Here is a 17,328-nt window from a genome sequence, read left to right on the forward strand (position 1 = left end):
CGACTCTACTTTAAAATAAATAAAAAAAATAGACATTTCACTGGGGAACAAACATAACATTTATCTTGTGCCCCCATTTTCATCATTTTAACAGCAGATTCATAAATTTCCAAGTTCCTCTTCTGCCATCCAAGATGACCACACCGCTACTCTAATTACCTGATGCATATTGTCTGTTTCATAGCCCAAGACACTCCCTGCTGCCAGCAGATTGGCCGGCACTGCTCGCATGAACAGTGCTGGCCAATCCAAGAGCGGGGCTGGACATGCAGGATGTGTCAGTGTATTTCAGGTATTGTGAGAAGCGCTGCGGCCATCTTGGATGGCAGAAGTGCAGCCAGAGAATTGATGGATCTGCAACTAAAAAGAGGAAAAGGAGATCACCATCAAATGCTCTGTTTGTTTGTTCCCCAGTCAATGTGATTTATTAGATTTTTTTTCTTGAACCTGAGGGTCACTTTAAAAGGGCTCATGCAAACGCTTGTTGCCCGGCTGTGGCCGTATTGCGTTCCACATACAGCGGGTTCACAATGCGCGGGCACCGGCTGTGTGCATCACAAATGCGGACCCATTCACTTGAATGGGTCCACAATCCAGGAGGTGCGGTTCGGAAGCTCTATGGAGTGCTTCCGTAGGTTTTCTGTCCATGCCTCTGCACCGCAAAAAAGCAGCAAAAAATTGCAAACTGCAATTTGCGGTCTGCAGCATAGGCCCGGCCAGCACATTGTCGTGTGCATGAGCCCTAAGCCTGTGCATGAACCGCCAATGTTAATAAATCTCCCCCTTTGTACGTGTTTCTCACTAAGGAGACACATTATGTGGTTCCAGAAATATTTGCTTAGGCATAAATGGAAAAAGTAAAAGTGAAACACCTGTAACAACCTTTTAGTACAGGCATGCTCAACTTGCGGCCCTCCAGCTGTTGCAAAACTACAACTCCCATCGTTCCCGGACAGCCTACAGAAGGGCATGGTGTGAGTTGTAGTTTTACAACAGCTGGAGGGCCGCAGGTTGCTTTAGTACATTTCTAATCCTAATCTAAGCATTGGCATGGATGGAATACACCACGGCCACGGAGCCTACCCCAGATGGACCTGGCGGGGTTCACAGGCTCTTTTCTGCCATAGAATAGAGATTAAAAACCTGAACGACGCTCCCCTACCACATAATTGCATTGATATATCTGCCTCATTAGCTACCTGCTTGTGCAGCTAGTGTCTAGCGTTTTCCGTTCCGATTAACCCTTTTTAGCTGTGGTTCTCCCGATACTCCTAGCAGAATAACACAAGCTTGTTATGTGAACACGCACATTTTAATGAAGAGTTGATCAAAGAAATGTCAAGTAATATTTTTTTCTTGACTTTGATGTCAAATTCATTGTTGTTCCTGTTGGCTTGTTTTATTTTTTGCTGCCTTTGAGTAAGTAACACTTGTCTGTGCTTTTTCTTTTTTCTAGGAGACTACATTTTAGAAGCAAAACCAAAAGAGATTTCTGAGGTTCAGCGGCTGAATTACGAGCAGGTAAAGGCTTCCATTTTATCTTTTGTGTAATGGTGTGCTTTCGCTCGACCGGATCGATGATGATTAGCCGTAATTGTTATTTATAATGGTTACTTCAGTTCTCTTCTGTGTCAAGTCACCAATCTGTTCGGGTTCACAGGCAGGGCCTCAGCACTTTTTTAAGTGACCGGATTGCAATATTTTGTTTAATTACAGTCTACAGATAAAATTCATGTTTATGTGTACTGGCACTGCATATGAAGATGAAACACTCCTTTTACCCTGAGTTTTACATCCGTGACTATTGTTATGGTAGTGGTTACCTCAGCTCAGTATCGCAGATGTCAGCCATAAGGGTAAGGCCGCGCGGTCCGGTTTTCTGATGTGGTTTTGGAAGCCAAAACCAGGAGTTGATCATAAGGGCTCATGCACACGGCCGCAAAATACATACGGTCATGTGCATGAGCCCTAAGGCCTCTTTCAGACGGGCGTTGCGGGAAAAGGTGCGGGTGCGTAATGCGTTTTGCACTCGCGTGAGAAAAATCGGCATGTTTGGTACCCGAACTTCTTCACAGAAGTGCGGGCTTGGGATCGGTGTTCTGTACATTGTATTATTTTCCCTTATAACATGGTTATAAGGGAAAATAATAGCATTCTGAATACAGAATGCATAGTAAAATAGCGCTGGAGGGGTTAAATAAAAGTAAAAATAATTTAACTCCCCTTAATCCACTTGATCACGCAGCCGGCATCTCTTCTGTCTTCTTTCTGTGTGCAGGAACAGGACCTGTGGTGACGTCACTCCGGTCATCAGATGGTCCATCACATGATCCATCACCATGGTAAAAGATCATGTGATGACCGGAGTGACGCCACCACAGGTCCTGTTCCTGCACAAAGCAAAGAAAGAAGACAGAAGAGATGCCGGCTGCGTGATCAAGTGTATTAAGGTGAGTTAAATTATTATTTATTTATTTTTTAACCCCTCCAGCGCTATTGTACTATGCATTCTGTATTCAGAATGCTATTATTTTCCCTTATAACCATGTTATAAGGGAAAAAATGTGTTCGCCAGCGAACACATGCGGGCTGCCATCTTTAGTAAGGTAGACTCACCCGTCCGGCGATGCACAGGTAAGCCCTTACCTGTGTCTGTGTCGGGAGCCAGTCTGAAATCAAATGCAGTCACCGGGAGCAGGCAGTTCCAAGAACAGCCCGATGAAGGCCCCCGGCGGCTGTTCTTGGAACTGCCTGCTCCCGGTGACTGCATTTGATTTCAGACTGGCTCCCGGCACAGACACAGGTAAGGGCTTACTTGTGCATCGCCGGACGGGTGAGTCTACCTTGCTAAAGATGGCAGCCCGTATGTGTTCGCTGGCGAACACTGCTAACTGACCATCACTGGTCATCAGAATCTAATCGGGAAGGGGGGCGACACCTAGGATCCCTGCTGATCAACTGTTTTGTGAAGGCATTGGGGCTCCTGTGTGCACTGCTGCCTTCTCGAAGCTCACCAAGCACAGCACCGTAGATTGTATTGCGGCTGTGCTTGTTATCGCAGTAGGCCACACAACACATGATCGTGTCGTCACCTGGACTAGGAAAAGCGGAGAGAGGGCTGTGGCGCTCACGGTAGCGCTAGTGCCTTCCTAAACGGCTGATTGGCAGGGTTCCGGGTGTCAGACCCCCACCAATCTGATACTGATGACCTAGCCAAAGGATAGTATAAAAAAATTCTCAGAAGAGCCCGTTAATTTGATCGTCAATACATTTCATGTTAAGTCATGTTTAGTATAAAATATTGCAAATTCTTTATGCTAGGGCTGGGTGATTAAAAAAATAAAAAAATAATTATCTTGATTAGATCTAGATTTTTCTAGAATATTTTTTCCTTTTTTTTTTTTTTCTTTCTAGAAATGACTATTATTTCTCTGTCAAATTGTAGTCATTAGTGACACTATTTTAATTAAAATACCTATTTCTCTATTGTTTTTTGCACTTTCACAACGTTCACTGTCCAGCATGACTAGCACGTTACTTTTATTGCATGGGCCAGTATGATGATATTGACACCAAATATGTATACATTTTTTATTTTATTTTTACCACTTTTGCAAAATAAAAGCATTTTTATGGAAAAAAAAGCTTTTATTTTTGTTTATAAAAATAAAAAATGTTATTAACCTTTAAAAGGGTTAGCTGGAAATTAGGTAATCGGTATCAGATCGGTGCAGGTCCGACACCTGGGACCCCCACCAATAAGCTGTGGCCTCTTTAGGACATGTGACATCACTGTACATCGTTCACATGGCCTAGTTGCAGCTCAGCCCCATTAAAGTCAATAGGGCTGAGCTGCAATACCAAGCATTATTTGAATTTAGAATAAATAATGTTGCTGGGCACTAAAAGAGCAAATTAATTGAATTAATTTGCCTCATCGCTCATCTGTACTTATAAGGAGATTTTATCTGCTTAAGGGAGCATTCACACGACCGTGTTGGTTTTGCGGTTCGCAAATCACAGATCCGTGTGTTCCGTATGTCCTCAGTTATCTTTCCGTTTCTGTTCCATAAGTCCGTATAATACAGACTTGGTGCATCCGTGTGTCATCCGTTTTTCACGGTCCACAAAAATCTAAAATGGGCCTGAAATGGGGTTTCCTAGAATGTTTTCAGTCCAGGGGTCAGCAAAAAAACGGTTGACATACGGATGCATTTCTGTGTCCTATCCGTTTTTTATGGACCCATTGACTTCCAATAGGGCCACAGACCGCAATTTGCGGCCAACTATAGGACATGTTCTAAAATAAAAGGAACGGACACACGGAAAGGACAGCACATGGATGACAATGAAAGGCATTCCGCAATTTTTGCGGACCCATAGAAATGAATGGGTCCGTGCATTGTCCGCAAAAATTGCGGAACGGACGCGGAAGAAAAACACGGCCGTGTGAATGCTCCCTAAGAAAGGCTCTGCTTTGTATGTCTCCAGTACCGGTGCTTTTCCGAGATTTTAAAACTGGTCATTAGTATCTGATTGGTGGGGTTCGACAGGGGTGCTCCTGTGGTCCTCTATTGGTCATGTGGCCTAGGTGCAGCTCAGCCCTATTGAAGTGAATGGGGCTGAGTGCGATACCAAGCACATCAACTATACAATGTAGGGCACTCTGCTTGGAGAGCTGAGAGAAGGCCGCAACGCTCACAGGAGCTCCAGTGCCTTTTCAAACCGCTGATCAGCGGGGTCCTGGGTGTTGGACCCCCACCGATCAGATACTGATGACCTATCCATTGGATAGGTTGTTAGTATTAAAATCTTGGAAAACCCATTTAAGTAATTTTTGGGGTCATGCTACATTTAGGACCATAGAGCTGGGAGAATTTTATGATTAGAGTATTTTAAAGGGGTGGTACAAGATATGGAAAACATTGTTGCTTTCTTCTGCAGGCAGCACTACGCCTGTCCATAGGTTGGAATTGAAGCTCCACTCCCTTAAAGTGTATGGGGCTTAGCTGTAATACCACACACAACATATGGACAGGTGTTTTTAATTTTTTTAAGCTCTGTACAGCAATGGCTTATTAAAAATGTCCTCGAGGGCAGCAATTGTTATAAATTAAGAAGGCAGTGTATACCGTTTAAACCCCCATGTTGACCCTTCCTGCCAGGCATGTGTTTGTTTGGCCAATCACAGGCCTCGGGGGTCTTGCACCATATACTTCTAAGGCCAGTGATTGGCTACAGCAGTGTCCAGGGTATGCAGGCACATTGTAGGGAGGATCGTAGTGGCGGTGCTAGAAGTGGAATGATATAGGTCAGAATGCCTTTTGGACAACCCTTTAAATGAGGTCTCTTTTTCTTTACTGTGCTGGAAACAATGTAGACAACTGCAAAGTGGTTAGCATTGCTGCCTTGTGTTTTCAGATCTGGATGTAATAACAGAAAACAGAGGGGGTGGGATGTAAATGTATTAAAATGTAACTTTTTATATTCTAATATTAAAATTGCTGGTGCAATTATTCAATATTAATGTTCTTATTGCACCAGAAATGTTAATATTAGTACATTAAAAGTTCCGCTTTAATAGATTTACACCCCAGCCCGTCTGTTTCTTGGCTATTATATTGATTTTGGTGTAGGGCTTACCTCACTTTATGCACATTGAAGGTGAGATTCCTTCATTGACACTAGCTTTGGATTTGGCTGTTTGAGAAGACACCGGCAATCGCAGTAGTGTTGTGGCCTTCCCCAGCTTTGCTTAGGCCATGTGACGTCACGTTCATTGGTTACATGGCCTGTGCGCAGTTCAGCCCCATTGAAGTGAATGGGGTTGAGCACGATAACAAGCATAGCTGCTATACAATGTACATCACTGTGCTTGGTTTGCCTAGAGGAGGCTGCGGTGCTACTGCGAGCGCCGGTGTCTTCTCAAACTGCTGATCGGCAGGTGTCCGGAGTGTCAGCCCCCCACTGATCAGATACTGATGACCTATCCTGATGATAGCTTATCAGTGTAAAATTCCTGCAAAAACTCCTTTATCTTGCAAGCATAATGTGGCTATAGTCAGTGTGGACTGTATAAAAAAAAATCAGTCACAGTATTTTTAAAAGGGTTAGAATGGCATTTGAAAAAGCATTAATTCAACTTGCCAATTTCCCTCGCTCCCATTCCTATGCTTCCTGGTCCTTCTCGACACTCGGGACAGGACTGCACAGCCAATCACTTACTGGGGCGTGTCATCTCTGAAGCCAGCGATTGGCTGAGCAACCATTTCCTGTGTGTCAAGAAGGACCAGAAAGTAGAAACCAGAAGGGACACAGGAAGCATCAGAATGGGATCTCGGGGGATCAGTAAGGAGAGTCTTACTATGAATTGAAAAAAAATAAGTTTAGCAGTCGGACAACCCCCTTTAATCATTACTATATGAACTGATATCTTGCTTTGTAGTTTCTCCCCTTATAGTGTTTTCATGTGTCATTTACAATAAGATTGCACGAGTACAATATTCCTTCCTTCAGAGTCACTTTGTGCAGGAGGGGGTCATTTATAAGGCTTCTACATAAAGGAGCATTTATCACCGCTGCAGATTTGTTTTATTGTAGGCCATAACTGAGCTGTAATTTTTATCAAGAGCTTTGTGCTGTCAAACCCTTTGAAATATGTTGCTGCGACTGCACATTAGTAGGGAAGGTTTGCTTTTTACTTACTGCATTCATAAAAGTTCCTGAAGGTAGCAGGAGACTGCAATATAAATTTATCTAACATGAAATAAGAACTGGTCGGATCAGAACTGGCTCCCTCCCTTCCTTCCAAGACGGTGTGGAGAAAATGGCTCAGATGGTATTGGGGCAAACCTGATAAATGGATCTGCCATCGTCCCATTATTTGCATAGCACCAACATAGTCATCAGTGTGCTTGGACTGTATACTTGTAGTCCCTACACAGTATAGCCACAATCAAATCCTTCACCCTGCTCGCAAACATTCACTCACTTTACCCGACTTCTCTGTTTTGGAAAAAGTGGAACAGGTGCTTCATAAAGCTGGGGCTACTCAGCGACAAAATCCAGACCTGATGGATCTCGTCACCAGTTGCACGTAACTTTTACTTCATTGACTTTCACGTAAATCACATGCAACTTTTCTTTTTCAGCTGTGAAATAGTTACGTGACAGCAAATCACATTTTTATTTTTTTTGTGCGACTTTTCTGCGACATCTCTGTGTAGCCCCAGCCTAAATGTGCAGCCTTTTCTCTAGCCTGTGGGGGAGATTTATGAAAGACTGGCATTTTAGGCCAGTTTTTGATATCCCCAGCCAGAGGATGCACTTAATTTATGTGCAGGCCTTGTCATAAGTTAGGTGCATCTTTTAGCAGTCCATGCGCCTAGACAGAAATCTACAGAAGCACGGAGCTGCCGTAGATGTCTGTCACTTACAGCGGAAATGAAGATAAATATGGCGGGAGAGTTGGCCTCTCTTTTGCCACACCCTCTATCACAAAATGCTGAGGACGACGTAGAGGCGCCACCCAGGGCAATATTTTTCGCACTGGCGTGTAATAATTCGAAAAGAAAAGTGGCGTGGGGGAGTGTAAATTCCCTGCTGTGTTCCCCAGTGTATTTACACTAAGGGAAAAAAACAGTCGGCACTCCTCTTGCAGAATCGTGGTGCTCGCGTCCAGGGTATGAGAAGCCCACTTACAATATAGAACAAAAGACCGGCACTTTGTTCTATAGTGTATTTACACTAGACAGCTGGCATAATTCTTCCCCCATACAGCTCTAAACCTTCTGCTTCCACTCATGTAATATATTGTTAAAGCCATTAGGGGGAGCTCACGGCAATTAAACATTGTATGGTTACCATTGGACTTAGTGGAAGCTGTAAAAATCCTTTTAAGCACTGAGACCCCTCAAGTGGCGGCTAGAGAAAACACCCTGGAAATCTGCCCCGTTGTATGAATCTGTAAGTAGTCACTGCTCCTGGCCACTTGTCTTGCAGGTCCATGCATCGATGTGTTCCTTTTCCGTCTGTCTGCATCGTAGCTGGCTTGGACCAAGGAACACCTATAAAAAGCACATTAACCTCATTTTTCCACATGAATAGGTTATAACACTGATGTACTGCTGAACGAAATAAAGCAGCTGGAACAAGGCTTCTAGATTTCACTATAAGGCCCGGCTCACATTAAGATTCTATCCGAATTTTATTCTTTATTTGTCGTAAAAATAATACAGAAGCCAAAAGCAAAAAAAAAGCAGTACCTAGAGGTGTGTATAGAGCATATTACAGACTTGTGGGCAGGAAGCCGCTGTCCGATCTGAGTGTAATGTATTCTTGACTTTCACCCCAAAGAGGACTGCTTGCCCCGTTTCAGTATATCCAGGGCAGCCATTTGCGTGCACGTCCTTGCAGTGAAACAAGCTGCCGGAGGAGATATTGATGTCTCTTGGTAAATTTGGGTTCCACAGGCAGCCCTCTTCCATGCTGCGTCGTGATCACAGGAGCAGTTGGAGAAATGCGCTGTATATGTATTTTTGTGCTCTTGGTTTGTGTATAGCTTTATACATGGGGGGGGGGATTATTTACGTTGTAGAACATAAAATGTACTGATATTAAATACTCCAGGAAATGCAATAAAAAAAAATTCTGTCACTGTGTTCCAGAATATGAGCGATGCCATGGCAATCCTGCACAAGTTACAGACCGGCCTAGATGTCAATGTGAAGTTCACCGGAGTGAGAGTCTTTGAGTACACTCCTGAGTGTATTGTATTTGATCTACTCGACATTCCCTTATACCACGGCTGGCTAGTGGATCCAGAGGTACGTGCTTTTTAAACCTTTTTTTAATTTGGGGCAATTCATAGAATCCAGACCTTGCCCAGGATTTTGAAATTGATGGCCTATTGATGTCTAATTGGAGGGGAAAAAAGAAAAAAAAAGGTCTCTGATACGCTACCTGGACTTTTCGTGCTGCAGATCCTAGTATAGTGATGTGGGTCAAGTACACTTTAAATCCAAATTGTACGAAAATAGGATCGCTCTGCAGATATTCCTGAGGTCCTCTTTCTCACCGTGCGGTTTTACACCATCAGATCCAAGCACGGGACGAAATGTAAGTACTCCTAAAATTCCTCCCCTTGGTTTTTAGAGGTTTGGATGAGGGGAGGAATTTTATGAGTACTTACATTTCATCCCGTGCTTAGATCTGATGGTGAAAAACAGGATGGTGTGAAAGAGGACCTCAGGAATATCTGCAGAGCGATCCTATTTTCGTACAATTCTAAGTGGAGGGGGTCTGAAGCCTCACACCCCCTGCCGATCAGCTGTTACTGTGTCGCTTGGGCATCCGGACTACATGGCTCCATCCACTATGTAATGCAACACTGTCGTTACCAGCCCCGTCCACTACACGATGGATGGATGGATGGATGGATGGATTGACAGGGGTGTGGTGTGTCCTCCACTGATCTGATATTGATGGCCAATCCTGGACAGCCCCTTTAGTATTAGACTTTTTTCACTTTATCATGCATAACTCTAAAAGTCCCTGTCAGCCATGTGGCTGGATAACAAAGATGTCTTTCAATGATTTCCAAATGTAAATTAAATAAACGTAATAATATACCTTAAAGAATCACTATATAGTGCAGAATAGGCCATTATAAACCTCTTCCCCAACCAGCACCATACTATGTACTAGTATGGTGCTGGTTGGGGAAGAGGTTTATAATGGCCTATTCTGCACTATATAGTTTTTCTTTAAGGTATATTATTACGTTTATATAATTTACATTTGGCGCTGGCCGGGTCTTCAAAGATGGTGCGCGCTCCTGACCGAAGCGGGTGCCATAGCCGCGAGGGGGGCCTGCTGTTTAATACAGCAGACACCAGCGGCTCAAGTCCATGACCGACATTTAACACTTACGATTGGCATCTGAGCACATGCTTCCGGGTATGCTCCAGCTCCTTCCAGCGCAATTGGAGGACCCGATGCTTGTAGGCAGCAGCCCCGCTCATAGAGAATAACAAAAGGCTGCTGCAACTCAAAAATAAAACAGATTTTTTTTCCCCCCAAGGTTTTTATTATTTTATAAGTATCAAAACACAAGAAAAACTATACGTATAAGGTATCGCCTGATTCGTACTGACCTGTAGAATGAAAGTAACATGGAACGTCATAAATTAAAATTAAAACGTAGAACTGTGTTGGAATTGCTTTTTTTTTTTTTTTTTATTCCACCCCATTTGGATTTTTTTTTCCTGCTTCCCACTACCTTATATGCAATATTAAATGGTGACATTGGAAAGTACAACTTGTCCCGCAAATTTTTTTTTTTTTTTAAATGGCTGTGTGAACAGAAGAATAAATAAGTTATGGTTCTGGGAAGGCAGGGAGTACAAAATGAAAAAGCCAAAACGAAAAAACCTCCGGGGTAGAAAGGGTTAAGCAATTAGTAGCTTTTCTGTATGCCTTGTGTATACCTGCAAGTGGGTTGTCATCCATCTTGATTCCTTCTCCCCTCAGATATGGTTTTCCCAATGAATCCTACATTCCCCATCATGTCTGGCTTTGCAGAGACAGAGGGGGCAGAGTCTTACTTAGAGTTCTCTGAGGGCAGCCATAACAGAACAGTGACACACTGCAGGGTCTCCATGTTTTCCTAAGTGCCGCAGCTTGAGCCTGTCTGTCCTCTCTAGGGAAAACCAGTGTGAAACTACATCCCATGGAACTAGACTGGAGAGTCAGCACACACAGTATAGACAGGCAGTGTGAGTCGAGGTTTATGTAACTGCAGCTAATCGCTGTATACACTCCCCTACTATATATCTGCACTCCTGGTCCTTTAGATAGGTGAGACATTATATCTTCAACAGAATACAGAGATATACAGAGGCGCGGGGAAGGGGCCTGAGATCTGCCAAGAGGGATTTAGTTGGTGATGATGTCATCCTGTAGTTCACAGGAAGTCAGTCACACAGGACAGATAGGGTTCCTGTTTACACATTAGAGCAGTGTTTCCCAACCAGTGTGCCTCCAGCTGTTGCAAAACTACAACTCCCAGCATGCCCGCACAGCCAAAGGCTGTCCAGGCATACTGGGAGTTGTAGTTTTGCAACAGCTGGAGGCACACTGGTTGGGAAACACTGCATTAGAGCATGCTTTGTGCTGCTGGTCAGACATGAGGTCACATGAACAGGTTCCTATACTATGAATAAGGTTCAAAATGTATGGGTGCAACTGAGTTAGGAAACAACCCCCAAACTAGAGTAAGCGATGTATAGTATAAGTGACACAAAGTCCAGTTGTGCAGTTTGTTTCTTCGTACTGACTTGTAGTCTGTGCTCTGACAAACCAGCAGTTACATAATGGAGAGGACTCAAAGCGGAGTCCTCTCAATGCATTTTACTGCCGGTATGTGGGAGCACAGCGTCGGGATTCAAGTGAGCATGAAAATAAAAATTCCATAACCGGACTCAGCTTCACTTACACTATACACTGCTTATTCCAGTTTGGGGGGGTGATTTGATGCTGACTGATTCCCTTTAAAGGGAACCTCTCACCGGGATTTTGTGTATAGAGCTGAGGACATGGGTTGCTAGATGGCCACTAGCACATCCGCAATACCCAGTCCCCATAGCTCTGTGTGCTTTTATTGTGTAAAAAGAACGATTTGATACCTATGCAAATTAACCTGGGATGAGTCCTGTCCCTGACTCGTCTCACGTACAGGACTCATCTCAGGCTAATTTGCATAGGTATCAAATCATATTTTTTTTTACACAATAAAACCACACAGAGCTATTGGAACTGGGTATTGCGGATGTGCTAGCGGCTCTATACACAAAATCCCAGTGACAGGTTCCCTTTAAACAATTTTCTAATCTGCTCCGCCATCTGCTCCGCCACTAGTCCTATTTAGTCATCATATTGATGTATCCTGTGTGTTCAGCCAGCACATGTCATGTAACACTGCTGATTATTAAATGTTAGGAGGTCACATGACGTGAAGATTGGCACATGACGGGTGCCATGTTTCCTAAATGTTAGCAGTAAAGCCACATAGGTCATTCAGATGAGTCTTACTTATCCTATAGACAGTGTAATTTATCACAGAGGATCAGGCAGGATGATAAACTTGGTGCACGACTAGACCCTTTCATCTAACTTTGTACCAATAGCTATTGGTTGGCTTCCTGTGCAACAGAATTATCTGCCACTTTTGATGCAAAATATTGTATTTAGGATACACTATTTTTTATTTTATTTTTGCTAAGTCTTTTCACTTGATTGGCTAGGTACAGTGGATTTTTCTAAAACCAGGGGGGGTCATTTATCAAGCAGAAATACACATAAATTAGGCATATTTTTCGTGCAGATTGCTGCGCAAAGGTCCTTTGCACTGCGATCTGCGATTCTCCCCGCTCACACCAGTGGGCAAGGAAGGGGACAGGCGTAGAAAATGGTCTAAATGTAAGACAGCTCGGAAGCTGTCTTACATTTAGAAGTGGCGGAGGATCTGCTGAAATTATCTGCCTCTTCATAACTCGGCGGATCCACCGTCAGATATAGGGGTTATTATGTGCCCCTAGATGTGCAAAAATATGTCACGTTCTTGGCAGAGTCACATTTGTAAGTGTAGACCAATATATGGAATATTATCTCAGACAGAGAACTCAGTGGGTCATTTGGTTGTGGAGAAGGGGAGAACAAAGGGGGCCCTTTATGCCAGCACAGGCAGGGGGGTGTAACTACCATAGCGGCAGACCATGCAACTGCTATGGGGCCCAGAGTAAGAGGGTGCCCAGTTTTAGTTGGGATTATCTCCTCCTACTGGAGGTGAAAACTTGGTCAAGACCCTACCCTCTAAAGGAACAACATTTAGCAGATGAGGCAGTTGAAAAATGGCCCAAGGGTCATTGAAAAGGGTTTAGGTAGAAACCCTTCCGTCCTGTGTGGGGGGCTGGTTTGATCCTTGCTATGGGGCCCTTACTGCTCTATGTACGCCACTGGGCACAGGGCAGTTCAGATAGAAGGGTGCTACTGTTTGTGCTGATTGGAGAGATGTTGACTAATGGAACAGACTTTTAGAACAACTGCACCCCCCAAACTCCATAGACCTGTTATCTTCTAAGCTTTTATGGTACCGGCCGTGTGCTTTTCACATTTAACAGAACATCCTGCCCGTAATAGAACAGCCCTATGGACAAGAATACGACATGTTCCGTTTTTTTTTTTGCTGGGGCTCAGAACGGACATACGGATGTGGACAGCATGCGGTGTTCTACCTTGATCTTTTGTTGCCCCATTAAAGGGAATGACATGGTTGTGTGCATGAGCCCTAAAGGTGAAGCTGGTAGTTTATCTACATAATAATAAAGCATGTTTAAGGAATTTGAGAACCTTTCAGGTCCTTAAAGGCCTGTGGCTTACTATTTAGGTAGGGCACCGACTGATAAATCCTATTCATTCTCATGTACTTTATTCGTACTATTGCGAGCTGGTCACTTCTAAAGACTTAACTCTGGCTTGTGGAGATGTATTTAGGAAGGCTGTGACTGTCTTGTCTGAGAGATCATGTCTGCACTTGAATGGGATTGTGCCACCGTCCTCAGAAGCTTGGGAAATAATAATCTTAATTAAGTTTTAGTTTCTCTACTAAATCATGTTTTTTGTTGTTGAATCCATTGTGGCTTCTCTTCAATGCCTATAAAAGCTTCAATAAGATCCTGGGGGCTAACAAGAAAAACTGAGCGGATTGTATGCCTTTAGCAGATGGGTATTCCTGCCAAGAGCCTTTCAATATAGAAGACCAAAGTACAATGAATCACCCATAATTACAAATCCCTGCAGTGATGTATTGCACTTCTACAATGTGAGCCTTTCATTGGAAGTTTATTGATATGCCAGGGAATCGGAGAAAATGAGGCTTATTTATGAAATATGCCCATAACAGCCATGTTCAGTAGGTACGGTTGGGAATGAAGTCTACCATGCTAGAAAATTCTGATAATTGAGTAGTTAAAGGGTTTTTTGGGGATCTGAGTATTGATCTGATTAAGGCCCCATGCACACGGCCGTGTGCGGGCCGTGGAACCGCGGTCTGGATCCCTCCTGAGAGCAGGAGCGCACGGCGTCACTGGTTGCTATGACGCCGTGCGCTCCCTGCTGCCGCCGCAATACAGTAATACACTGGTATGATCTATACCAGTGTATTACTGTACTGTGTCGGCAGCAGGGAGCGCACGGCGTCATAGCAACCACTAAAGACAGAAGTTTACAAATCAATACAATGTCTTTTCTTACTTTATCCACATTACGGAATCAGTGTACATCAGTATCATATCAGTACCAACACACTTACAAATCAAGTATCTGCATGTACTATATACTCATACGAAAACAATAGACACCAGGAATTATAAATGTCTAGACCCTCCCGAAATGCACCGAAATGAAAATTCTGGTCCGAAACCGAAACCGAAAATTCAGGATACCCCTTAACCGAAACCGAAACTGCCTTTTTGCCCAAATACTTTTAAAAGACCCCCCACCCCATAACAGTGCCATCCACAGACCCCCCCACCTCATAACAGTGCCATCCACAGACCCCCACCCACCTCATAACAGTGCCATCCACAGACCCCCACCCACCCCATAACAGTGCCATCCACAGACTCCCACCCACCCCATAACAGTGCCATCCACAGACCCCCCCACCTCATAACAGTGCCATCCACAGACCCCCCCACCTCATAACAGTGCCATCCACAGACCCCCACCCCATAACAGTGCCATCCACAGCCCCCATTGTACAATTAATAGATTAATAGAAAATATTTCAAAATAGCGGGGAGGGACTGGGAGGAGGAGCTGGGGGCCGGTGCGTTCACTGTGCTCCGGCCCCCAGCTCCAGTAGTTATAAAATGTTGTACAATTAATAAGCATTCTATTCATGAGGCCCCCTCTGCAGTATTACATTCGATACAGCCACATCATACTCACAGGGCTGTCATCTTAATGCTGGCCGGCCGGGCAGAGGAGCGGCAGCGTCACAACTGATGTCATGTGCCCGGCCTACTTTCTGAATGAAGGAGGCGGCGCAGGCATGTGACGTCAGTCGTGACGCTGCCGCTCGTCTGCCCGGCCGGCCAGCACAGCCCTGTGAGTAGGATGTGGCTGTATTGAATGTAATACTGCAGAGGGGGGCCAAATGAATAGAATGCTTATTAATTGTACAACATTTTATAACTACTGGAGCTGGGGGCCGGAGCACAGTGAACACACCGGCCCCCAGCTCCTCCTCCCAGTCCCTCCCCGCTATTTCCGGCCGATATGTAAAAATATCGGCAGAAACAGATTAGGTGCATTCTCGGCCGATATTTTCGGCCACCGAAATTTCGGTGCACCCCTATACTCTATGTATGATAAATAGTTGGGACAATTTACCCTGTTCACTCAAGGACACCCTGGGGACACCTTCCAGTATATCCTCCCACTCATCCTTAGACATATCACCCAAGTCAGCCTCCCATTTCTTCATTCTTGAGAGCGGAAACCCCTCTAAGAATTTACCAAGTAAAAGAGCGTATACCTGCGATATCAGCCCTCTCTCCCCCCCCCCCCCCCCGTCAGAAGGACAAGCTTATGAACTACCTCCATTTGGGCTATCACACATCCTTTCCGCAGCGTGACCTCAAGAGCATGCCTCACCTGAAGATATTTATAAAACCATCCCTTAGGGACATTAAATTCCTGCTGCAGGGTCTGAAACGACTTACATATCTTGCCCTCAATTAATTGGTCAATTCTCATCACTCCCTGAGTTTCCCAACTTCCAAGTCCAGACATGTTAAAGAATTCAGGCAATAGGTGATTATTTCTAATAGGGGAGAGCTCACTGATTCCACCTACACCTCTCAGTTGCTTCACCCTTGCCCAAATCTTTTTCATGAGTTCAATAAGAGGAAGTTTTCCCCTCTCAGCATGCATACCTGATCCTTCCAGAATACCCATGAGGTCCCGACTACCCAACCAATGCTGCAAAATCTGTCCAGTCATATCCGGCACCTGGAAACTAATCCATCCCTTGAAATGCTGACACTGGGAAGCCAAAAAGTAAATCAATGCATTAGGAACAGCCAGGCCTCCTTCAGACTTAGCGTACTGCAATGTTTCCAATTTAATCCTAGCCTGACCGTACTTCCAAATAAGATCCCTAAATATAGAGTGAATTTTCTTGAATCTATCTAGGGGGATCCATACGGGAGCATTATTCAATACGTAGAGCAGCTGAGGCATCATAACCATTTTTAACAGGTTCACTCTACCTACCACAGAGAGAAAGAGCCTACACCATGACCTCACCTTAAGCCTGAAAGTAGCCTGCAACGGGGACAGATTGAGGACCTCAAAATCCGAAATTCTAGGTGTTATAAACAGTCCCAAGTATTTAAATTTATCCACCCAGGGAACCAAACTATCTGCTTGTCTACCTGACAGGGCCTGCCCATCAATTGGCATCAAAGAGGATTTTTGCCAATTTATCCGAAGACCAGAAAAGCCACCAAATCTATCAATCAATGCCATGGCCGCATCCAGGGACGCCCCAGTATCACCCATAAAAAGCAGAGTGTCATCTGCGTACATAGCCACTTTGTTGTGTAGCCCACCATATTTAAATCCCTGTATATTCGTTGATAAACGAATGTGTGCCGCAAGCGGCTCTATTGCAAGAGCAAATAATAAGGGCGACAAAGGGCATCCCTGTCTGGTGCCCCTGGTCAGGGCAAAACGGTCCGACAACCCTCCATTGGCTCTGATTCTCGCCTTGGGACTAGAATACAGGACCTTTACCCACTGAATGAACCGCTCTCCAAAGCCCATGATTCTCAAGACCCCCCACAGGTAACTCCACTCCACACTATCAAACGCCTTGGCGGCATCGAGAGCAAGCAAAGCCCTATCTCCACTATTATCAGGCCGGAATACTCAAACTAGTATATAACCTACGGAGATTAATAGCTGTCGATTTCCCAGGCATAAACCCCGTCTGGTCCGGATGCACAATAGTCAGGATCACCTTAGACAACCTGTTCGCCAACACCTTCGCCAGGAGCTTAACATCAGCCGTAAGAAGCGAGATTGGTCTGTAGCAATCCGGAATTTTAGGATCCTTCCCAGGTTTAGGTATAACCACAATTATAGCTTCCTGCATCGAATGTGGTAGCGAACCCGCCTCCAATGAGTGCTCAAGCACCTTAAGTAATTCAGGAAGTAGTATCCCCTGCAACTTTTTATATACCTCTACTGGGAGTCCATCAG

General features: G+C 44.5%; 1 protein-coding gene across 2 annotated transcripts in view; it reads left to right on the plus strand.

The window, feature by feature from the left end:
• MINDY2 (MINDY lysine 48 deubiquitinase 2) overlaps positions 1-17,328 on the plus strand; it is an 82,438-nt gene that overhangs the window by 31,101 nt on the left and 34,009 nt on the right. For both annotated transcript variants that reach the window (XM_044283293.1, XM_044283294.1), the window contains exons 3-4: positions 1,457-1,521; positions 8,667-8,825. In XM_044283293.1, the coding sequence (XP_044139228.1) occupies positions 1,457-1,521; positions 8,667-8,825 (224 nt within the window). The remainder of the gene's footprint in view (positions 1-1,456; positions 1,522-8,666; positions 8,826-17,328) is intronic.

This window comes from Bufo gargarizans, chromosome 2 (assembly GCF_014858855.1).
Source record: "Bufo gargarizans isolate SCDJY-AF-19 chromosome 2, ASM1485885v1, whole genome shotgun sequence".
Classification (NCBI taxonomy): Eukaryota; Metazoa; Chordata; class Amphibia; order Anura; family Bufonidae; genus Bufo; species Bufo gargarizans.